Source organism: Leuciscus leuciscus (genome assembly GCF_965113295.1).
Source record: "Leuciscus leuciscus genome assembly, chromosome: 17".
In the NCBI taxonomy this organism is placed as follows: domain Eukaryota; kingdom Metazoa; phylum Chordata; class Actinopteri; order Cypriniformes; family Leuciscidae; genus Leuciscus; species Leuciscus leuciscus.
Window position 1 is genome coordinate 20,231,695 of NC_138741.1, and position 25,471 is coordinate 20,257,165.

General features: G+C 36.3%; 2 protein-coding genes across 5 annotated transcripts in view; both read left to right on the forward strand.

The window, feature by feature from the left end:
• Window positions 1–5,489: 5,489 nt before the first annotated feature.
• On the forward strand, window positions 5,490–8,639 carry ube2d1a (ubiquitin-conjugating enzyme E2D 1a). The gene is made up of 7 exons (XM_082142802.1): window positions 5,490–5,612; window positions 6,454–6,517; window positions 6,610–6,641; window positions 6,758–6,835; window positions 6,912–7,017; window positions 7,843–7,936; window positions 8,219–8,639. The coding sequence occupies exons 1-7, from the start codon at window positions 5,526–5,528 to the stop codon at window positions 8,262–8,264; spliced, it is 507 nt and encodes a 168-aa protein (XP_081998928.1). The 5' UTR covers window positions 5,490–5,525; the 3' UTR covers window positions 8,265–8,639.
• Window positions 8,640–9,469: 830 nt separating this feature from the next.
• Window positions 9,470–25,471, forward strand: part of bicc1a (BicC family RNA binding protein 1a) — a 39,316-nt gene continuing 23,314 nt past the window's right edge. For 2 of the 4 annotated variants that reach the window (XM_082144090.1, XM_082144091.1), the window contains exons 1-3: window positions 9,470–9,923; window positions 17,237–17,283; window positions 23,000–23,069. In XM_082144090.1, the coding sequence (XP_082000216.1) occupies window positions 9,512–9,923; window positions 17,237–17,283; window positions 23,000–23,069 (529 nt within the window). In that variant the 5' untranslated portion in view covers window positions 9,470–9,511. The remainder of the gene's footprint in view (window positions 9,924–17,236; window positions 17,284–22,999; window positions 23,070–25,471) is intronic. The other 2 variants (XM_082144092.1, XM_082144093.1) reach the window with 2 other exon arrangements.

The following is a 25,471-nucleotide window of genomic DNA, read 5'->3' on the forward strand; positions in this document are numbered from 1 at the left end:
GTCATCACAAATAGGGGTCCCAGTTGTCAGAATAAAATGCAAGTGCTGTACTGGCAGGACGACCCAGACCGCTTCATCATGGACTTGGAACGGCCCTTGCCAAGCATGGACGTGTGAATTTCTGAAACACTTGATGATAGGCACTCTAAAGATCAATTGTGGAGAAGACCATAAATCCAGAAAGAGCAGTCAGTAATTCATCCATATGAGGCAAGGGTTAACTGTGGATTATCACCTCCTAATACGGTTCCCTGAGATCCACGCACATTCTTATGCCACCAGTCTTTTTCATGGTCACCACAATTGGTGAGACCTATGGAGACTTATCAATTCGCTCTATAACTCCAGCAGAAAGTAATCAGTCCAACTAAGCAGATACAACTGTTCTTACAGAGTAGGGAAGGTCACCATAATTTCTGTCATACTGGCATGACTGAATCTGGCACTTTGACTTTATGCATAAACCCTACAAGACATCCCACTGAGTAGAGAGCTGTAACACTGGTTCTGAAGAGCAAGATGCAGAGGTTGTGGCAGGCTCTGGCAGGATTGTATCTCCTTTAATGCACAGTTTAAGAGCTTTAAAGAAGAGATCCATGCCCATTAATGCAGTTCCTTTGTCCACCACATATAAATTCACAGAGCATTTGCAGCCGTCTTTTACTGTTGCATGCAAGCAGCCGATCACATTATTTGGATTACATGAGTAAGTGACTAAGCACACTTAAGGTAGCTGTAATAGTAATTTCCCAAAGTAATCATACATGATCTTAGGCAAAACTGAAACAAAAGTAGGCTACCAGTGTCAAGTGTCTGTGTAACAGGCCTCTGAATTGCACCAGCTTCTACCTGAACAGTACATTGGAGTTAGGTGCTGCTTAGGCTACATCAGTATCTTGAAGTAATAGTAGCGTATACTCAGGCATTACTAATTCATGCACTGTGTGAGCTTGCATCGTTCTACAGACACAAGCAAAATGTATTTTTTCTAACAATTTTTTACAGGTTTCCTTAGCTGCCGGACATTCTACCGCATTTGGAAGATGTTTATCCGATCTGCAGCAAAATCAGGTAGGCTATGTGAAGCTGAAGTCACAGTCAAAGTTGGTGATAATGAAGCAGTTGAGCGTTATCCTATTTTTTAGCTTTCCACCTCATTGCCAGTTTGTTGCGATTTCGAAACACTGCTTTATGAAGCTTCGAAATCTTTACTAATTTTTCGTTTCGAATCAGTGTATCGGAGCGTCAACGTGTATCAAACATAGACTGTAAAAAATATGGACGTAGTGTCCGTGATGTCACCCGCAAAGTCACAAACTGCCCATTCTAGGAAAGACACGAAATAAATCTATCATGGGTCACTACGAATAACGTTTTAACAGTTGCGTCCGTTACTGCAAACCTTTATTTTTGCGTGATGCTGCACGAACGCACGCCAGTAGGTGTCAGTATAAGTGAGTGTAGCCATAAAGTTTAAAGGGATAGTTCACTTTGAAATTAAATTTTATGTTTTAGCTTACCTCAAGGGCATCCAAGGTGTAGGTGTCTTTGTTTCCGCAGTAGTTTCAATTTTGATATTTTTAAGTCAAACCGTTCTTGTCTGTTAGTCATATAATGCAGGTCTATGGTCACCACCTCAAAGAGCATGCACAGAGAAGTCCAAATTAAACAATTCCCCATCGTAAGTACACATTAATGGCTGTCTGTTGTATGGCTGTCGGTTTGTGTGAGAAAACGAACAGTATTTATATCGTTTTTACCTCTTGTACACTTTCCGTACACACCAGGAAGCGCGCGCGCCCCCAGATCACTTGGACGTGGTTGTGTAGAGGTAAAAACGATATAATTGTTCGTTTTCTCACACAAACCGCTCGTTTCGTGTCTTAGGCCATCAATGTGTACTTACAATGGGGAACTTACACCGGGGAATTGTTTAATTTGGACTTCTCTGTGCATGCTCTTTGAGGTGGTGACCATAGACCTGCATTATATGACTGACAGACAAGAACGGTTTGACTTAAAAATATCAAAATTGAAACTACTGCGGAAACAAAGACACCTCCATCTTGGATGCCCTTGAGGTAAGCTAAAACATACCAAGATTTTATTTCAAAGTGAACTATCCCTTTAACACTGGCCAGTGCAAGATTCTCATCTGTGGCTTTAATATTTTTTTTAAAAATTGATCGAATTATGTATAATAATGTTGCTCTATTAAAACAAATAGATAAAGTTTCAACAAAAAACAAATGTCCTCCTTTATAGCCTAATTGTTACAATAAACACTAGGCCTATATATTCTGACTCTTTTTATGCAATGACTATCTTTGTCCTTTGGTGTGACGTTTTGTCCTATGGTATGACAAACATAAAACAACAGAAACATATACTTATTTTAAAATATCTTTGGCATTAGGGGAGTTACAATAATATTTGTAGGTACAAGGGGAGGTACAATTTCAAACAGTTTAGTAAGGTTGTGAAAAAGTTTTATTGACATGATTCGTAGGGAAAAGTTGATCAAGTTCATCTATTCATGGTGAAAATTATTCTAATTAGTACTTTCATGTTAAATAAATATCACTTTAAGAAAATAATGTTTTAATAATGTGAACAATTCTGTCTCAAGTATTTTTTTATGTTATTAAATATAATTTCTTAGTACTTTTTTAATGTCACACCATAGGACACATTTACAGTACTGTTGAGTGAAAACGTGAAGAAAGTCATTGACAAAATGAGTGACCACTACTATTTTCTGAAACTGCAGTTTTCATACTCCATAAATATATGTATTTTTTCTTAAAAAGTTATGTTTTCCAAAAAAAGTACTTTTTCTTGGCCATTTGTCAACTACCCATAGACCTAACTCACTTCTGTAATCTCAACCTCATGAAAATGTTTAGGAAACATAGGCTTTCAATGTGTATTTAATCTGTCCATCAATGTATTAACTTTAACACCGTTTCCTCTTTCTTTACCACTACCAGTTCTCTCCAACAGCAGCAGGCATTTTTCAAGACCCGGTCTCCTCTGGGGCCTATGACACGCTCTGCTTCTGGGAGGGGAATGCTCTCACCCAAAAATCCAAGTAACTATTGCATTACTTATAGTGTGGAGTTTGAATGCTTTTGTTATCAATGTATGGCTAAGCATTTGACTGATTCTCGATTCACCACCAGCCAGGTCTCCAGATTATCCTATAGCGTCGGTGGCAGAATGTAATGGCTACTGTGAACACTTGTATTCCTTTTCTGGCCTGCTTTCTGCCATCTTTCTCTCCCTGTAGGAAGTCGAACGAGTTTCTTTGAAGACAGAACATTCAAGGAAAACTTACCTACCCTCTCCTTAGATATAATATAATTGGGGGCAATAAAGTGTATTTCTTTCATTCATTCATTCAATCAGTCATTTCATTCATTCAATTAAATGTTTTGTTGAATACAATTGGTTGCCTTGTATATATATTTTTTTTTATAAATATAAACACTATAATTATAACATATAAGCACACAGGGCAACTTACAGTCATTGGTGGGCACGCACTGCCGATGATGGCACCAGTTGTCGGCGGGACGGGAGGATGAAGGCCGAGGCAGGAGATAACGTTAGTCGGTTCGGCCCCATTCACCAGTAACAGCGGATTATCAGTGAATCCCAGTTGTCTCCGACTAAAGTTTATAAAACTATCATGTGTAAAATGATCACTACAGTCAGAGGTGTTGGTGGTGATCCTCAGCTCTCCATCAAGGTGGCTCTTCACAAAATTAGTCCACCTCTTCTTGATGTGATCGTTTTTCGGAAATTTAAATAAGGACACCGATCTGTTTTGTACGTGATCGCATCCAGGGAATACGCATTTCCGTGACGAAGGCATAGCTAGCAAACTGTAGGCTGTTGTAACCTATGGTTGTAACTAATAGTAGCCTACTGACAGTAACTCGCGATTGATCGGCGGCAAACTGATGCGAATGTGCTCTAGTTATATTGTTAGGGGAGGGGCCAGCCTCAGTGGCTCCAGTGCGTTATCAACAGTAGGGGCGGGGCCAGGAACTCGGTGGCTCCACTGCGTCATCGAGCCGCCGTTGTAGCCCCGCCCTAAAAACCCTGAACACAGCTATGGTGAAAAACTGTTTAACGGTCTAACTCCACAATTCAGTACTTCACAGTTCACAGTCTTTGTAATGTGTTTTAGCAATACATTTCTAACATGTATAATGTGTTTACATTTTAGTATTTTTAAACCTAAAAAACGCGTGAGATCGCTCAGAGCACCTTTAATATTAAACGGATGAGTTATTAAAAAAATCACCCCCTCACACTCACTTCCGTGTTGGATTCAAGAGAGAGATCGGAAGGTTGCCGTTGGTATCAAACTGCCAAAGTCATCGGATTTTAGTAAACGAGGCTTCATTACGTCGTAACTGTTTCGAAATGTCAATGGTTCACCGCTGGGGGGCGATGATCTCTGTGGGCTAAACTGTTTGATAAACTGTAGGCTGTGTGTGTGTGTGTGTGTGTGTGTGTGTGTGTGTGTGTGTGTGTGTGTGTGTGTGTGTGTGAATGAATCATGCGGATGCACTGAGACCCCAGCCAGTGTCGAACCATTTAACTAGTGTGTATGGTTTTTACCTGATCTCTGATCAGTTCGATACATTTGTAGACGGTTTAATTAGACATTCGTATTTAAAGGAATAATAGAAGTTAATAGTCTCTTATTGGCCTGTTTAGCTGAGCCATCCATGTAACAATCAAAAACTGATAAAAGAACACATATACAGACACTTGCTATTTAATCTTATTAGATGATTAGTTGATTGCATTTGATATATTTTACATTCAAACATTTGCAATGGGTTTGGGTGGGTTAGGGTTATGAGTTTTGTTGCATTTACACTGTTCTGACCAGCAGAGGTCACCAGCGTTTGGCGTCTCGAACGCTTCGAAACAGTGAATCATTTTGCACTACAGGTATCAAGCCTATGGTATCAAGTCGGGTTACATAATTACCTAGTTATTACTAACTCATAAAACACACAAACTCGTGCTTATTATTCTCTCCTATTTATATTCGTATTTCGTATCACCCGACTTAGTAGCAGCACTACTACTACTACTACTACTAGCGGTCTCAGTAACATGATTGAATAACAGGACACAGCTATTTTTATTTATTTTATTTATTTTATTTATTTATTTTGTAATAATGAGAGGATTTGTGTGCAGACCTCAGAATCCACTCATTGCTGAGAACGCCTGAGTTTTTGTTCAGTGCTAACTTAAACACTTTTGATTAGCCTTTGCGTTCAAGAAATCAACAAAACACATTGTAAATAAACCTTTGACATTCTCCAGAGCCCGAACACAGATACGCACCGGATCGTCTGCCAAATCTGCTAAGCTAATATGCTATTATTATGGAGAAAACTGATCCTAGACCAGCAGTTATTATGGGAAGCTTTTCACTTTCCCCTCCCTCGTCATAACAGGTTATAGAGACTTTTATTTTGAATTAAACTCCCCTCATGTCCGCTCTCTTATTATTGTACTCTTCACATCCTCAGGCGGAGAAAAGAAGCGGAGATCTGATGGCTTTGAAAAGGATTCAGAAGGTAATATTTATATTTCTTAATATATTAAATGTCTTAAAAGTAGATTAGCTTGAAGTCGATCCAATAGATCCACACACGACAGATACAGTGAACTATCTCTCTGTCCACATTACTATGTAAAGTCGGAAGATCAGAAGAATTTATTTTTCGGCCAGATGAAAAGATCTTTATGTCGAAAACAAAGCGAACTCAAGTCTTAAGACATCAGAAAATAATAGATTATAAATGTGATAATTATGCCATCGACGAGGGATGTTTTTAAGCAGCTGTAGTTCAACAAGGTTAGCCATATTTAAATAGAAAGAATAGTCAGTTTAGACAGTGAGTACATTAAAAACATAAATACATATATGTAAAATATAATGTTACGTTATAATAATATAACAATAAAACATATGTTATATGTTATATTAAAAATAAATGTAATCTGAAAGTCTTGACAACATTATATAATGTGAGTGTGTGTGTATATATATATATATATATATATATATGTGTGTGTGTGTGTGTGTGTGTGTGTGTGTGTGTGTGTGTGTGTGTGTGTGTTGTATACAAATTTACTAAAACTAAAGCAGAAATAAAGCTAAATTAAAGCTAAATAGAAATAATTAAAAAACAAAACTAAAGAAAATGATAATAAAATTGATTTCTAAAACCTTGCATTCATAAGAGTAAACAAGGAGCTTGCGAATGTTAATATGAATATATCAAAACTTGATTTCACTTTAAACTGTCAGAAATATGCACGTAAACCTTTATCCTTGTTCGAATTGAAACCTTACTTCTTAAATCTGTTTTTGACACATAGAAATGCTCTCATCCATTTCTACTGTATTTGTAGGAGCTACAGGACTTGCAACGGGATCCACCCTCGCAGTGCTCAGCCGGACCACTCGGAGAGGACTGTAAGTGTCTCCAGCACCAACAACATACTCAATTATGGCCTTCAATTCTTTGACAGGACAGTCTTCTCAATATATTTTATTTGCTCTTTCAGTGTTTCACTGGCAGGCGACAATAATGGGCCCAGTAAGTACACATTAATAATTTCAGGTCAATGTTTATTTTGTGGAATTAGTAATTGGTTCAATAAAAAAGGAAGTTGCTTCGGTCATACACTAACTCTTTCTTGATCTCCCCCCTAGGGTGATAGTCCATATCAAGGAGGGGTTTTCTTCCTCACAATCCATTTCCCGACTGATTATCCCTTTAAACCACCAAAGGTGAGAATTACATCTGTTCTTACCTCATCCATAGATTATCTGATCTTAAATATTTGACATTATGTTTCTCTGACAGCTTGCCTTCACAACAAAAATTTACCACCCAAATATCAACAGTAATGGAAGCATCTGTTTGGACATTCTGCGCTCCCAGTGGTCACCTGCCCTCACGGTATCCAAAGGTTAGAGAACACTCTTATCCAACCTGGATGGTCTTTTCATCATAAACATGTCCAATTTGATAACATCTACATCAGGGCTGGGCAACTCTAGCCCTCAAGATACACTTTCCTGCAGAGTTTAGCTCTGACCCTTATCAAACTATCCTGCCTGTAGCGTTCTAGAAATTCTAAAGACCGTCAAACATACACTGAACTCCCAGTTGATTAACATCAAACCTGGCTTACTCAAGGTATGCTGGCTCCAAAAACGCGTCCGGGAGTAAGTTCAACCAACCCAGAGTATGTAACACACAAGACATTTTCAACAAAGCGTTAAGAAAAAGCACGCCATATTACTTTTTTTGTGTGTGTAATGGCTATTTGCTCACTACTCCTAATGTGTGTGCACTATTTTGGATGGGTTAAATGCAGAGGACAAATTACGAGTTTGGGTTACCATACTCGGCCTGTCACTGCATTCTTATAGTTATTATTTTGAAAAAGATGTAAAAACGCTTATAAGGCACTAACTTGATGAGAAATATACTTGGTTTTAATAAATAGAACATTAATTACTAACATTATGAAATACAAAACAACATTTAAATTTTTTATACTGTAAGTAATAATGTTTATTTAACCTGGAAAATGTGTCAACAGTAAGTATAACTGGAAAATGAATTTATATTGGAAAGTTTGCCCTTGCAAAGAATATAAATATATACCTAAAAGGGATTCAGCATTAAGCACATAAAGTGACTATTTCATCAAATATGAGCAGTATTCACGTTACTTTTATCAACACCACTTAAACGATTCTGCTGTTTTCTGTTGTTGTTTTCCCAGTTTTATTATCCATATGCTCACTACTTTGTGACCCAAATCCAGATGACCCTTTAGTTCCAGATATTGCACACATCTACAAATCTGACAAAGATAAGTAAGTGACATTGTGTGTATGTCTCTCTCTCTCTTTCACTGTTTTTATTGCTAAAATAACTAGCAATCTGCATGAACCATCTTCTTCTGTGCGGTTCAACCATACTACATTTTCATATTTTTCTACACATTCCTCTTTTATTACTATCAAACAATACATCAAATGTTTAAGTATCAAATTACTCTAAATTTTCAGCTGTAAAGCTGGCACTTCATGAATACTCATTTTAATATCAGCTGAGTACTTTTGTTTTTGATGAAGATGGCTATTCCTGTGTTTTAGGTATAACAGACTGGCAAGGGAATGGACTCAGAAGTACGCTATGTAACTGGACGGCAAGATTTGAAATGATTGCACATGGACATTATTACTGCACACGGCTCTACAATGCACCTGTACAGAAACAAGATGTTTACCAACAGATGAACCTCCCCACCACACACACACACACACACACACACACACACATATATATACATACACGCACAACTATACAGAAAATCCTTGTTCAGGAGGCCGAGTCACTTGTCTCTGTTCACAGAGGCATCCTGGAACAACCAGGATGTGTCAGTTAACACATAACAAAAAAATATTGTTTTATTTTCAAATTGATTAGCTACATTTTAGTAATTTTATTGTATAGAAATAAATACAATACTGGATCATTTTTATTGTTTTTGCATTAAAAGGTGTTATTATAAAATATGTGTCTGGCTGCAGCTGTTTTATGATGACTCTAGCATTATTAGAAAGAAAGAGAATGAGATGTTTTCCATATGTGTGTGATTTGGAATTGGTTCACATCAGGGATCAAACTACATAAACTGCTCACGCTGCGTGGTGGATTTGTGCCATTAGATGGCGATGTTCCTCCGTTTGATTCCCACCATAAAGAATTTAATTTCATGCAGAGACGCTTTTATAATTGCGTTTTTATAAAGGTCGTTTTCATATATAAGTTTCAGTGACGTCCTCATAATTACATCTTTAAAAAAAAAAGTAAAATACGTGATAAGTTAATAGAAGAATAATCTTTGTGTCTATGTTATAGAGTTTTCTACAAAAAAAGGTTATTTAATGTAACCGTTAGGTAAAAAAAAAAAAACACTTCCCTAGCACCTAATATATAAATATATATATATATATATATATATATATAATCTATATCTATATATATATATCATACACACACACGCCTGTCACATGACAAAAACAAGTTAGGCCGCACTACAAACGTTTATTTAAATGATTCACTGAGTATTTTGTAAGGGGAGTGATACAAAATAAACCTAAAAAATAAAAACTATTTCACCACTGCCAGCGTTTCTTTTTCCCCAAAAATTATTTTTAAAGAAAGCATGCTAATCACAGAATCATTGAAGAGGTGCATGTAAAGTGGCTTTGTAATATTTTTTTTTCTCGTTATATATATATTCGTAGGCCTACGAATGTTTTATTTTCCGCGCATGCATGAGAAACTAGGCGCGCGAACTGGATATGATGATGAGAAAGTTTGGGAGGAGAGTGGGCGGTTATCCTGACACGTGAATGCTCCCATAGGAGCATAATCCATCCATGCATCCATGTCCTCCAACTATAGTGTGTTCGGGTCCTGGAGCCAGAGGAAAAGTGGAGGGGAGAGGAATTAACGGGCAGATTGATTTTCTCGGGGGCAGTAACTTTAAGGGACTTAAAAAACTTGGCTGGAAATCGGAATGTTTTTCTCCTAATGTTGACTTGCCGTTTGCCTGTTTTACACATGAACCCCGTTTAGTAAGTTTGAAACGCTTTATGGGTGCAATGGCTGAGCCGCTGAGTTTCATGCATCATGATCATTGCTCCAGCAGCGAGCGGAGCGACGACTCACCGTCTGCCGTGTCTGAGGATGACTCTAGCGGGATCTGCGGGCACATCTCCCCGCCTGACCCTGACTGGACCGAGGAGAGGTTTCGAGTTGACCGCAAGAAACTAGAAACTATGTTACTGGGTATGTTAACTTCTTAAAAACTCCCTAAAAGAACTGGGAAGACAGTTTTATGTTTTGAAAATACTTTTAGCTAACATTGCAGTGTTGCTTGGCGTCGAGTCACATAAATAGTTCTGTCTAAAAATATCACAATGTTTCCTCGAAGTACATCTCGAAGGAGATATGTTGACTACGCTGCCTGTTGTGTGGAGCATGTAGACCAGTATTGGGATGTTTTATTTAGCTAAGTACGACAGACATTCACATTAACTAACAATCATTTTTGGGAACTTGGCATTTGAACTTAGGCTCTTGAATGCACTCTGTAAATAGAATATATAAGCTTCTCACGTTCATTTAGCACAAATATGTTGAGGTTAAACTTTCATAACTGATCATGGTTAAGAAAGAAGTTCATGTATTTAATTTATTTTAGTGTCATAAAATATTTACATGAAATGCTTTCTTATTTCCAGTCATTTCAAAGCATTCATCAGTACCACAATAAAATGTAAATATATAAGATATGATGAATATGAGATCAATATTACTGATCAATCAAGGTCATCACTGTCATAGTCTTTCAACACACACACACACACACACACACACACATACTAGTTTCACTATCCCAGTGAGAAGATCCAAACTTAAAGGAATAGTTCACCCAAAAAATGTAATTCTGTCACCATTTACTCACCTTCATGTTGGTCCAAACCTGAATGCCTTTCTTTTGTGGAACATACAATATATTTTCAAGAAAACTGTTTTGGTTGCCATTGACTTCACTTGTATGGGGACATTTCTCAAAATATCTTCATGTTCCACAGAAGAATTCATATAGGTTTGAAAGGACAATTTTCATTTTTGATTATTATTTTCCTGTTTAATACCATAAAGCTGCTATGAATCAATCTGTATTGTATAAAGCGCTATATAAATAAAGGTAACTTGGCTTGGCTTGACTTTCGGTTGAACTATCCCTCATTAAAAACCTGTTTATGTCTGTAGATTTGAAGCAAAACATGATTTTGTTGAGTTACTCAACAAGTGTGTCAAATATTGAGGACCCCTTAAAAAAATGTCCTTAAGTCATGTTTCACTATGTGAGAATATTTTCAAATATCTGGGCCTCACGTGCATAATAATGCTTAGAAACACCGATTTTTGAAGTTATATTTGTGAGACCCTCTTATATATTCAGTGTTTTTATGCTAGGATAATGATATTTACTATATTCTAACCCTAAACCAGACCTACAAATATAAAAATGTTAATGGGTTTGTGTGAAGTAAAATATATTTTGGCTGATTTATGATTCCTTTCAAATAGTAAGGACCACTTCACAAGTCATGTAACTACATTTGTGAGGACATTTTCACAAATGTGACAAGAAGTAAAGCCAAACCTGTACACAAACACACACAAACAAATGGTTAAAGCTCAATTCAACATTTGCGTCATATTCTACCGTCAGTCTGTCAGCAATGGGCAGTTTACTTCACTGCAGAATCATGTTCAGTTCGTTTTGTTTTTCTTTTGTTGTAACTTCAGCAGATTAGAATTTTAAACAAGCTTAAGTAATGCAAGTTGAGGTCAGTGGTTTGGTATTGGCCTATTCTAAACATGTACAAAAGTTCTGGTCTGTTATAGCAGAGCCTCTAGTTTACAAAGACTACTTTTGTTAACATCCATTCAAACCAACCATACTCAATGTAGTTAGGGCCATAGATGACATTCATTTATATATGTGCATTTTATTTATTCTACGTAGTTGTGTATTGGGAAACATGGAAAAACTAAGACCCTCAGCACCTTTCTACCACATTTGAGTGTGTTCATGTGTGCAATTGCATGAGTGACTGCTTCCCTGACATTTGGACCCCAGGTCAAAGGTCAGTTCAACATGAGAGAGCTCAAGAGCACCAGGAAAACTTCCATAGCAAGGCAACCACATTTTCAAGACGTTCAACAACACCTTTTACATCACACAAACTTATATACTTACTCTACAATCATTGGTGTAGTGATGTGGACATTTTTCCCACACTATGATTCAGTGACTCGTAATCATCCCTTTGCTCCGGATGATGTGCAACATCTGGAGGTGTTTGAACGGTTGTTGTTTTGATTGGTTGGATGAGCAGTAGGCGTGATCATAAATCCAGTGATGTGTGTTTTTTGTGTGAAGGTTTATTGTGTGGCAAAGTTTTGCTCCCCTTTTCCGGGAAATAGGAGAGAGGCTGAGAGAAACAAGACAGAGAGGGTTACAATTAAAACCATTTTTCTTAAAAATAACATTGGCGAACGTGGCGAGGCAGAAACAGAGGGGAGACCCATTCTTGCGCTTTTCCCCCTTGACCAGACCACAACTAAATCAACTCATTTTTATAGACTAGAAAGACTAATGGAAGGAATTGGATCATCACCTATGATTCATGTTCACGTAAGGGAATCTGAGCAGCTTTATGGTTTTGTCGGAAAGCACCAAAGAAAGATAGTCATACTTTATGTCAAATAATCACTCACGCAAGTGGAAATTAGAAGGGAAAAACATGCAAATGCACTCCTCTCTCACACTTTCTTTTTCTCACTAACTTTTATGGTAATAGTTTGTATATTAGAATGCAGTTTTCTCTTTATCCCAATGGCTGTTACATCAGATGTCTGGTTTTGATTAAAAACAGAGGAATGTGTGCTGGCCTGACCTTTTATTCTGTGTGATAAGAAATTCTAAAAAGAATGTAGTGTTTGTTTAGCAGAGTTTATTCCGGCACTTTATGGAAATCAAATGCCCCCTCAGTGGCCATGTAATCGAAATTGTGGGTTTTGTGGGTTTTTCTCTGTCACAGTAGGGTGTGAATTTATATATTAAGCTTTAAATGTTAATACATCTCACACCTGTCAGTTAAATCCTTGTTTTTGTGTGTGAATGTGTGTGTGGGGTGGGTTTGTTACCACCAAAAGTTTGCTTATACTTTATTAATTTGCTTATGCATGTGTCCTCTGACATGTGGGATTTATTTATTGAGTATATTTCCGTCTGGGTGTATGTTAAGTGCATCATTCTTAACATGCTGCATGTGTCTGGCATGTTGAGTGAAGCAACAGGAAGCGCGTTGTGTTTTGGGAATGTGCTTATGGCTCAGCGCGCTGTTGTCAGGGAAACACAAGTCTGTTACCTTGGATTTTGATTTCTTTATTTACATTTATTCATTTGGCAGACGCTTTTATCCAAAGTGACTTACATTGCATTTCAAGGTACACATTTTACATTCTTATCAGTTCTCTTTGTGCATACATGTGCAATTTGAATATTTAAAGGCACATTTGCGTCTTTTTAGATGTTTAAGCAATAAATTAATATAAAACAGACAATGATGTGTATTTATGAATTATTAATCACTCGTAGTATTAGAATCCGTTGTAGAATTAGAGTTGGTGCAGTTTTCTTCTAAGAAGCCTTCTGTTTTTGTTTACAAATGTAAATCCATTTCTTGGACTTAATACATCAGTTGTTTTAATAAGATACTTAATACTTGAGAGATAAATCTTAAAGAACTGACTTATTGGATTACTAAGACTTGTGTTTGGCAGAAATACTCCAAATCTGGTGTGGGAGAGTTTTAGTTTGGCTGGAAACTCATCTATGTTCATAACCTGACATATAAGGATACAGTTTCATTCTCGAGTCTCGACACGGAGAGATGAGATGTTCACATTATTTAATTCACATTATAGCCTAATCCTTTTCAGTCAATACCTTCGAAGAGGTCTTAAATGTGTTTTCGGCACATCTGTATGTTATAATCCCAAATATTTTTGCTGTTTATATTGCCAGATTATTGTCCAATATCCATCTTAATTTGAATCATTTCACAGACTTGTCTTTTAGTGGTACACATTGTTTCTGAGAGGCTTTCGGCTTTGAGCTCTAGAGTATGAGTTTACGTTCATGCAGACTGCTTGCTTTTAGAAGTTGCAAAAGAAAAGGTTGCGAATTGTACAACCAGTCTGCAATAGATGTGCTGTCAGCGGCGTGTGTGTGTGTGTAATCTCAAGTTATGACATGGCGAATAAATAGTTTGAGAAGATAAAAGCTCAGAATCTTTTGCACAAGTGGCTGAGTACTTTAGTTTGGGCATTGACAAGGCTGTGCTTATATGTAGCGTGATTTATTTTTTATTTTTTTTCTGTCGTGAGATGCTTTGTCGTAACCAATCAGAATATATCTTACACTACTGTTTAAAGGTCTGTAAGATTTTCGGATGAAGTCTCTACTTCTCAGTAATATTGTGAAATATTATTTCAATTTAAAATAACTGTTTATATATATATATATATATATATATATATATATAGTTTTATTTTTTCAAATGTCATTTATTCCTGTGAATTTATAGCAGCCATTACTCCACTGTCACATGATCCTTCAGAAATCTTTCTAATATGATGATTTACTGCTAAAAAAAAAAGTCTTATTATTATCAATGTTGAGGACAGTTGTGCTGCTTAATTTTTTTGTGGAAACGGTGATACTTTTTTCAGGTTTCCTTGATGAATAGAAAGCATTTATTTGAAATGAAAATCTTTTGCAAGATAAATGGCTTTTCTGTCACTTTTGATCAATTTTAATGCATCCTTGCTGAATTACAGTGTTCATTTTTATCAAAAAAAGTCTTGCTGACCACAAAGTTTGAACTGTGGTATAGGCCGTGACATATCTGACTGCGGAGCAAATGTCTTCAATTCTTAATAGTTAAGATTTGAATCCAGATGCTGATCGTGGGTCTGTTTCTCTGATCTCTCGCCCACTCTCTGAGCTCCGGAGTTGAAGGGAAGTTCCAGGATTATTCGGGAGAAATACACTCAAATTATACAGTTTTGTTCTTACACTCACTTACTCCTCACATTCCTAACACACACATAGTTTACAGGAGCTGTGCTATAATCAAATACTGCTCTATATCTGTGCGTGAAGCTGTTTCATTAGAGCAGAAACTCAAACGCTGTGGAGTTTTTGTGACCCACATCCTAAATAGAGCACAAGAAAGAGCTGAAATCAACACACACACTGCATTTAACATTCTGTCTGGTTTAAGACTTGCTATTTTCATATTTTTCTCTGTGTGTGCCTCAGTATGTTTTCAATTGGATGTGTGTGTTAGAAAGTGAGTATCATATCTGAGACTTCATGTCTCAGACTTCGTGCTGCGGGCCTAATTTTCTGTCAGAGGTCCTGGACATCTTCTTCAGAGACATGGCATCATGGATTTGATCAAATACCAACAGATAGAAAATCAAAACCTGACACCCTCTGCTAGATATCTTATAACGGGCCATGTTTGGATCTTCCAACAGGACAGTGATCCAAAAACAAACATCAAAATCAAAACAAAAATGGGTCACTGTGCACAAAACCAAGCATCTGCAATGGCCATTGCAGTCCCTAACCTGAACCCTATAGAAAATGAGTGGGCTGAACTGAAGAGAAGAAGCACCAACATGGATCTGGGAACCTGAAGGATCTGGAGAGATTCTGTATGGAGGAATGGTCTCTGATCTCTTGTCAGATGTTCTCCAAACTCATCAGGCATTATAGGAGAAGACTCAGAGCTGTTATCTTGGAAAAAGGAGGTTGCAAAAAGTATTTTAAAAAAAGGGGGCAAATAATTGTTCCCAATGTGTTTTGGAGAAAAACATTTATTTCATAATTTGATTTCCCCCCCACTTTCAATTCTTTTACTTCAATGAAAGGTCAGATTTTTGCTTTTTTTTTATTTTTATAAAATATCAAAATGATTAACAATGCAGATTTATTTTTTACAGCCATCTTTGATCATATTTACCAAGGAGGCAAATAATTCTGACCGGCACTGTATGTACACACACACACGCACACAAAATAAAATTTTCTGTGGATCTCCTTTCACTCATCTGGAAAAAAAGGCTTAATTTTTAAGATTCTTTCATGCTGTTTTTTACACTGTTAGCGCTGGTTATCTGGAACATAACTTGTTTATTAAAACTGGGTACAATTAAAGTGTTTCTGCTTGAAATGAAGTAGAATCAATAAATGAAAATATGTAAATAGATTATGTTTTGGGAATGCATGGGTTTGGAAGATTAAAACCATTTATGTCTCTCCTTTTCTCCGCTACATGCCAGATCATGCGAAATTGTGATGATACCAGTTCTTTGTTTTCAATAAGAATCTCAAATTTTCAGCATTGCCATATAAATCCCAGCATTGCTTCTAGCCTGTGCAATGATTTTTGAAGGAAGGAGGGGTTCAACACACTTTGGTTTAATGAGATGGGAACTTCTTGTAATTGTAGCTCTTTCTATCCTTGTTTTGATCTGGAAATGTAGTGAATTTCATGGAGAAATGGGTGGATGTGCTTTTGCTTGTGATTTTAGGGTCATTTAGAGGTTTAGATGACACGATTGTCTCATTTCTAACCCTTTTATTTCCTCCCATTTGGGGTTTGTTGTTCTGAACTCTCTATGAAATCCATATTTCAACGTTATAGGTAAAGACAAGTGCAGGAAAGGGCTTGGTGCTGTTAGATAAATCACTCTCTATGCAGACACATACACAAGAATGTTTAATTTTATATGATAGGACAATCTAAACCAAACATCTGGAGACCCAGCGTCCCACCAAAGAAAACAAATTCTCAGATTTTCCTGCGAACCCAATGTTTTTATCCCACCTGATTTTGAGTCATTACACATTTTAGTTTTTCAAAATCCCTCTTTAATTGCGTATTACATTATTTAAGTGATCCGAAATCTGATAATGGTCGAAAAAAGTATCTAGATCATTGTAGTAGTTAGTTTAAATGGACTTTTTCTAGTGTCAAAGATCAGTTTTGACGCATGCTTTACATGCATAAATCCTGTGTAGGATTCTGCAAGTGTGTGTTTATGAAGATTTATGAAGTGTTTTTTTTTTGTCAGCCATAACTCATGATAGTGTGAGTTTGCATACAGCTGCGTGTGTGTGTAAAAGACAAACATGTGTGTGACATATGAAATACATTTAGTTTCAGAAGGCTGTGAGAATGCTGCTTCCTTATTCTTGTGTGTGTTTTGTGGTTGTGTTTGAATACATCTTTGTGTAAGTATGTGAACCTGGGATTGAAACTTCTGTGATTCTCACATTATGCCTAACGGCACCTAAAACTAATTCACAATATAGCATGGCTTCTCATGCCTTATTGCTTAAATAACGTTCAAAAAGTTCAACAATTTAGTGAACAGAAATAATTGTGAAATAAAGTTTCTCTTGCTATTGGTAATGTAAACCTCTCTCTCTTTTTCTCACACAGCAGCCAGTGAGGGGAGGATAAATGGAGGAGAGGATTTTTTTCAGAAGGTGAGAATAAATTTGTTTATTTTTGCTTATTTCCATGAGATCTCAGGTGTACCTGCTCTTTTGGTCAGTAATTAAAAAAAGAAAAAGAAAATAAATCACAACCATCATTCTTGTTCCAGTAGCATTCTGGTGTTTCTAGCATGTTTTTTGCGTGTGAGAGAGAGCTTGTGGTGAGGCTTCTTTAAACACAAACCTGACCAAAGATGCTCTATGAAGGGGCCAATTCAGAATGAAGATTGATTTGGTCCAAACAATTATCCCTGCTTAGGTTTCTAATAAACAGAGATAACAAGGGCCAATGAAATTGTCAAAATATTCTTGGTTTGGCTCAGACGATTGAGGTTTGCATATAGTCTATGAACAGCACTACTCTGGTTGCAGTATTGATATGATCACTGGTTTCTGTCCTCACTTGCACTTTCCATGGTTGATCCAGGAGACTTCTGTGGTCATTTTTTTCTTTGTAAATGCCAGTTCTCAGGCAGTCTAAAATGGTATATGTATCCTCTTTATATGTATATTTTATTGTATGCATGTCATGTTTGCAATGATGTCTAGCAGAGAATTAATCTTTGTTAGAGATCAAATACCAGCAGACTTGATGAATCTGTTCTTCATGTATCATGTGTAAACAATGCAGATGCAAGGATCACTTTATTGTCAGTTTGCGGATTGGTTTGTATGTGAAGCTTTTTTTTTTTTTAAGTCACAATGAAACAGAAGTAGTGGCAGATCATTATGACGTACATCCAAGTGAAATGGATTATCAAAAAAGGAAAAAAGGAGGAGCGGCAACTTTGTTCTGTCCAGCGGTTGTCGCTATTTTGTCCTGTCAGGCGGTGTCTATTTGATGGTGGTTTTCTGAGAAGGCAGTTGAGAGTAATCATTTCAGTGATTCAAACTTTTGTTGAGTTTCCCTTCCCTGCAGTGAAGGGATTGGAATTATGCCTGTTGTTCATTTATGCTTTTCAGCCATTCTCTGTGTCTGTGTCCATCTTTGTCTCCAATCTCCATCATTATCCTTTTCTCAAACATCACCACAGCGGTAGTCTCTGCCAATCTCTTCACTGTACTTTTACTGTTGCATTTGCTCAATTCACTCAAAATTTTTTTAAACAGAATCTAACATGACAGAGAATTACATTTCTGCTGGCATAATTACCGTTTGAATATCAATAAATGTCAAATAAATATACAATACTGTTCAAAAGTTTAGGTTTGTAAAACTATTTTGAAATATATATATTTTTTAAATGTATTATTTATTGAATTTTTATAAGTGTAATTTTTTTATTACAAATATTTAAATTAACTTTTCTATTTTAATATACTTTTTTAATCACTTTAAAATGTCAATTATTTTAGGATTCTTTTATGAATAGAAAGTTAAAAAGTTCACTTTTGATCATTTTAATGCAAAAGTATTAAGTGAAAAAAGTATTAATTACTTACTTAAAATATAAATCGTATTGATCCCAAACTTTTGAATGGTGATTTTATATAATCAAAATATGTCAGTCTGTCAAATCAAACACCATGTTGAAGAACTATAGTTGACCCCAAAATGTTAATTCTGTCATCATTTACTCACCCTCATGTTGTTCCAAAGCTGAATGACTTTCTTTCCTTTTTTGCAACATATATTTTGAGAAATGTTTGTTTTTTCTTTCATACAATGGAAGTCAATGGACTCCAAAGTTGTTTGGTTCCCAATGAAAAAGAAAGTCATACACCTTTAGAACAACATGAATGTGAGTAAATGATGACAGAAATGTTTTTGGGTGGATTATCCCTTTAATTCCTAATGTGCCACTAAGAGCCCATCTTACAGAGCAGTAAATATATTGCAGTGTTTGTAATGGATTTGTGTTTTATTTATTACAGAGTGCACACCTGTGCAGTTTAGCCTCCATTGAAAGTAAAGGCTTTCCCAACCCTTCCCTCGTTTCATTTCCCTCCTTTTCTCCTCCTCACACCTCTTTTCTTTGCTTGTTCTCCTGAGTGCTCCTCAGCTGAATCAACAAAGGAAACAGGAAGCAGATCTCTATACACATGCTCTTTCACATGCACTCTCTCATACACATCATTTGTCAAATATAAACACTCTGCTCTCCATCACTGTGCCCATTTTTAATGACTTAATGAAGATCAGAGATTGTGTGACTGGTACTTTGAAGTCACTGCCATTTGAAACTCTTTCTCCTGTTAACGGTGGGTGTATACATTCCTGTGACAGGATGATATTGGGTGTGGGGGAATAGGAAAGTAACATTTTCAAATGTATAGCTAACCCAATTTTTCTGAAATCGTCTGACCCATTTGAGAGGTATGTGCTGGTCTGTCACAAAAATAAACCGCAAACCCCCAAACTGCTGTGTGGTCTGTCAAAAATCTCCATCATCTGCAGAGCGGAGCCAAAGAAAGCAGTCAAGAGAGAAAGTGAGAGCAGGTCGGGAATAAAGACCTATAGAATGCACAGCAGCGTTGCAGCACAACACAAACACACAGAATGGAAATGGGATCTGGCTCTCTGCCTGTACAAACTTTCAGCACCGTTCACCTTTTCTTCCCATCCGAAATGTTCAGTTTTCCTTCAGGCATGTTTGATTGTGTCTTCGTTTGGTTCAAGGTCATCAGTGTAGAGAGTTCTGACGTTGTTGCATTGCTTAACGGAAACACAGTGTTTAAACTTAACTGAAAAGTACAGACTAGCAAATATTACAGTGTGGCTTTTTCTACTGCTGCAGTCATAAAGTTACATTGTTTTTAGCATACAAGTGGCTAGTTTCTAGTGTCTACAAGTGACTTTGGATAAAATTAGTAATATAACAATTTTATAAAAATATTACCAATGCTGAATTTATTAAAAAAGACAAAAACATAAAAAAATCTTACCAACACCAAACTTTTGAACTGTAGTGTGTATATATATCTATATAAAAAATAAAACAAAAATAAAAAGTATTATTATTCCTATTATTTACAATTATAATAATAAAATATAAAATAATAATTATATTTGGTATTATTGTATATAAAAAAAAAATTTCTTGCAGTTTTGCTATGTTAGCTAGTTACATATTGTTACATTGGTGACATTCAAATCAGCAGAATTTTTTACAACATGGTACAATACATTCGGAAAATCAGTGGTTATGTTTGTAAGACATAAAAACACATGATCAAAGAACATAAGATGTAGCTTTTTTGTTCATCATGTCACATATGCAGATTGTAGAATGATGCAGAATCAAGCATGATACCCTGAATTTTGGACTCTTTGAAAAGGCTTGTAATTTCATAAAGCCAAAGACAGAAAATATTTTGATGGCTTAATAGTCAGAATTGTGAAATGGTAAAGTTGTTTGTAATGTTTTTGCATGTTGTAATATAGAAGTAAATGCAAGCTTCATTCAGGCACACTGTATCAAGGATGTGAACATTTCTGTTTTATTGTAGCTTTGCTGAACTTTGCTGTTTTCAAGACGTAATTTCACAACTCTAAATCACAGGATGTGTCACAGCTGTGCGTGCAATTTACAGACTTGAGAAGATCTGGAGAGATTAATAAACTTGTTCCTCTAAGTTAAAAAAACATTCTCATGTTCTTTTGTCCTTTAGGGTGTCAAAACAAAATAAAAACTGAAGCCTGCTGTTGAACCACGGGTCCAAGACTAATGAAACCTGGAAAAGTATGGGCCATAAATTTTAGAATAGCACGTGAGACTGAATGTTCCCAATTTATGCTCGAGCATGTGCAGGCTTGTGTGTAAACATGCAATAAGTGCATGATCGTAACCTTCTTAAGACATCGCTTACTTCTGCCCGCCATCTCTAAGGTCATTGAAGAGACTGTGTGGTATGGATGAGAATACATTCATACTGCAGGTAAAAGTGGACCAAATCCGAATTTTTTTTTTTTTTTTTTTTTTTTGTTCTTATTATGTGACTCAGATGTGTGTGTGTTTTTTTGTTTGTTTTCTTCATAGCAGACTGAACAGCACAAACCACATGTAATCTAATATTTTCAATTCTGATTTGGGCCACTTTCCAGTGTGAACAGATCATGGTCCTGGAGTGCCCCACATGTACAAAAAAAAAAAACGATAAAAAGATTTCAAGCACCACGCTGTCATATGGAAGTAAAAATGGAGGACATTAAAGTAAGTGATTACGCATTTATTTATAGTGTGATCTGCCGCGGAAGCCTGTGAATTTATGCGCTGGCAATATAAAAAACAAAGACGAGGATGCGAAAAAAGTTTTTTAACATTTATGCTCGTGTTTTGCTTGTATATAGTACAATATATATACAGTACAGTATATCGTTCTGACACATCTCTGTCCATCCACTGACTACCTTTCGCAACTGTCTTGATAACTTTGGTGTGTAAAATCTTGAGCACAGTGACTCCCATGAGCACAGAATTGTGACGAATGTTGCCCTAAAACAGAGGTGTCAAACTCACTTCCTGCAGGCCGCTGTCCTGCGGAGTTTAGCTCTAACCCTAATTAAACACACCTGAACCGACTAATCAAGGGTTTTTTGGATTACTAGAAACTTCTAGGCAGGTGTTCGAGCTGGTTGAAGCTACACTCTAGGACAGTGGCCCTCTAGAAGAGGAGTTTGACACATGCTTTAGAAATGCATACATAAGTGCTGACTTCACTTCAGTGGCCTTTGTTTACTTCCGTATGCCATCTTTAGTTCACTACTGTGACCAGTTCACAATAAATGAGCAATAAATCAGTAGCCTAAATGACTGCTTATTATAGTATATACAGTCAATCTGTCTGAGGAGCAGGTGCAAATCTATGCCACGTTTATTTAAAATAAATTTCATTCTAGTTAGTATTAGCCCAGAGGCTGAGATTCTCCTAAAGTTCCTGTGGAAAACTACACTTTGAGTTTTTTTATTTTGTTTTTATAATTGCTACAGTTTCGTGCTCAGCTTTTTTTTTCCTGAAAGAAATTGGGTTTGTAGCCAAAACTTCTCATGAGAACTGCTGTACAGTAAAGCCTTGCTGACCATGAAAGCCAAGAGGTTTTTAAAGGCAGGAAGATAGAGAGTGTGCCACAAAACGGTTAAAGAAATGTGTTTTCAATAGAGACAAAGGAGTGTGTTTCCAAAGTTGCAGTTTTCTCTAAAAAATGAATTTACATGAAAGACAAAACCACTAAAAATAGTGAAGCGCTCTGCTTTCTTCCAGAGGAGGATTGAGCTCCAGGCAAAATCATGGCAGAGTTTTATAAAACATTGAACCTGTATATTCATGTAGCTTGCAAATTACCATAAGTTTCTCTTTTGTGTATTTTATATGGACACAAAACACATTACCATTCTTGCTTTTTCTCTATTTTCCTTCACATATGCTACTGGTTAGCACGCTAGGCCTGTCGAAGGCTCGCTGCCAAGGCTGTTACATGTTTCACAGGTTTTTGAGCCAGCTGTGTGTATAATGTGTGTGAAACTGAGAAAGTAGGGCATGTTTTAGCCAGAGAGAGCTATGATTGTAAGACCTCTGTTAAAACAGCCTGAACATTTCTGTCAGTGTAAATATTTTAGCATAACTGAAAAAGTTCTTGTGTGTTTGTTTGAGAATGACAAAACATGTATTTGCTAATATTAGCGTAGCAAGCCTATGTGTTTTTAATGCATATTTGAGTGTTTTACATTGCATTTGCATCCACTCATGTTCAGTTTTTGTGTTTAAGGTCATGGATGAAACAAACACTCAGATTGCCTGGCCGTCCAAACTGAAGATTGGAGCAAAGTCCAAAAAAGGTATACACACGCACACAGACAGACAGAAGTTATGGCAGAAGTCTCTGCGCTAGTCACACAGCATAAACTTACAATCTGTTCACAAGTAGCCATGTCTAACATAGAATATTGTTATATTCAGTTGGTATCCTGCTGTCTTTTTTCAGTATCACAATCGTGTTTTGTGTCATTTGTAGCCTGTCCGTTGGTGTTTTGTTTGGAATATCTTACAGCTTTAAAAAGGTAGTTAAGATTTTCGATAGATGCTCAACATTGATTTTCCATCTAGGAACTGCATGTTCTTCGTTCCCTGATTGAAGATATATTACTGTTCAAATATTTGGAGTCAGTAAGATTTTTTACCCTTTTCACATATCTAGGGTTCTCAGAAGTAGAAGTTGTCATAGTTGGGTAAACTTCTATAGCAGCGAACAGGAGACAGCAGCACATATCATTTTTGTATACCCATTTGCTTCGATAGCAAATGAAAAAAAATCATGATATTTATGACTTTCCAAAAGAGGGAAAATATGAAGAGATTGATTATGGCAGTCAGAAGGGAGAAAGATGTGAAATTTTGGTGTCACTCCCTCAGCCGTTGTATTAGAAACACCCGCGTAGTAGTGTTAATTATTATTATTTTATTTTTCTGTTGTTTTATTCCCAGTTTAATATTAAACAACTTATAGCAAAATAAATGTATATAAAAAAAATTCAAAATTAAATTTGATAAACTTGACTAGATTTGTGATGTTGATAACTGTGGAAACGCATCATCCCAGTCTGTGAAAATGGTCCATTAGAATGATTAGAAGGGCAGGCGTGGAGTTTGCGGGGGGGGGGGGGGCAGGGGGAGCATTGCCCCCCCTGGTGAAACGGGTTATTGCATTTAAAAAAAAAAAATAATAATTGCATTGTTTAAAAAAAAAAAGATATATTATAAATATTTTAAATAACACAAAACAACTAAATGGTGGTAGGTAATACATCTGATTTCATATAGGCCTACTGCTTTAGTAAAAAAATAAAATAAAATTCGGGGCTCTGGGTCATGTGACTTCACATCGAAAGCGACATTACGGCCAAGCTCTCACCCCTATGCTCTCACCTGAGACCATTATCGACGCATATGCAGGACGCAAAAAACGTAAAAAATTACTGTTGCACTAGAGTCTGGACAATGTCTAGGTCTGTAAGTTTTATTTCTCTGCCAAATAACTGCTTAAGCTGGAGAAACTCAACACACTGCTTTCAATATGCTGTTCAATATGTTTCAAAAGTGGAGAGAATTGTGTTCATTTTTCCCTCTCAAAATGTTTTAAATGTTTCATGAAGTACAACAAAATGCAAAATATAACTTGTTTTTTAATCACTCTCATTGCCACAATGTGTTTTGAAAAAAGGAAAGAAAACCCTTAAAAATCTTTTCGTTTTGGTTGAAGATAATATTTTAACAGTGCAAAAGTGGTCCACATTTCATTGATCCTAATTGTGTCCGAACGAAGATGCGATGCGAAGTCAAGTGGCGAAGTTCTACCTGTTTACAAATATGATTGTATTGTTGTACTGTTTTTTTCTTGGGTTAAAAATAAATGTGTTTATTTAGCATGTTTGTTTTGTCCATACAGTATGTGCTAGTGCTGAGTTCCCCAATTGATAGGCCATGCAGGTCCCTATGGAAGCTTGTTTCCGCCACAAAATAAAACATTTTAAAAGATAATTGCGACTTTTTATCTCACAATTGCGACATCTCGCAATTCTGACTTTATTTCTCAGAGATATAAAGTCAGAATTGCGTGAAATAAAGTCGCTTTGCGTGTTATAAAGTCAGAATTCAGACTTTTTTTCTCGCAATTGCGACTTTATATCACGCAATTCTGACTTTATAACACGCAATTGCGACTTTATTTCACGCAATTCTGACTTTATATCTCTGAGAAATAAAGTCAGAATTGCGAGATGTCGCAATTGTGAGATAAAAAGTCCAATTCTAAGAAAAAAAAAAAAAAAATTTTTTTTTACCTCAGAATAGTTTATATCTCACAATTCTGACTTTAAAACACGCAATTGCGACTTTATATCACGCAATTCTGACTTTATATCTCCCATTTTGCGACTTTATAGGGGTCGCAATTATTATTATTTATTTATTTATTATTCAGTGGCGGAAACAAGCTTCTATAGGTCCCAGCTGCTACAATGATTTATTTATTTTTTTTGCCCCCCCTGGCTCGAATGTCAAACTCCGCCTATGTAGAAGGGTCATGTGACACTGAAGACTGGAGTAATGACTGCTGAAAATTCAGCTTTGCCATCACATAAATTATTCTTTAAAATACATTCAAATAAAAAAGGCGTTACAGTATTGCTGTTTGTTACTGTATTTTGATCAAATAAATGCAGCCTTGATGAGCTTTCAAAAC

Bases quoted from the DNA above. Each gene is read 5' to 3' on its own strand.
- ube2d1a (XM_082142802.1), top strand. From the start codon at position 5,526: ATGTCCGCTCTCTTATTATTGTACTCTTCACATCCTCAGGCGGAGAAA. The intron at 5,613-6,453 runs GTAATATTTATA...CTGTATTTGTAG, and splicing joins CTTTGAAAAGGATTCAGAAG to GAGCTACAGGACTTGCAACG. The intron at 7,018-7,842 runs GTTAGAGAACAC...TTGTTTTCCCAG, and splicing joins TGCCCTCACGGTATCCAAAG to TTTTATTATCCATATGCTCA.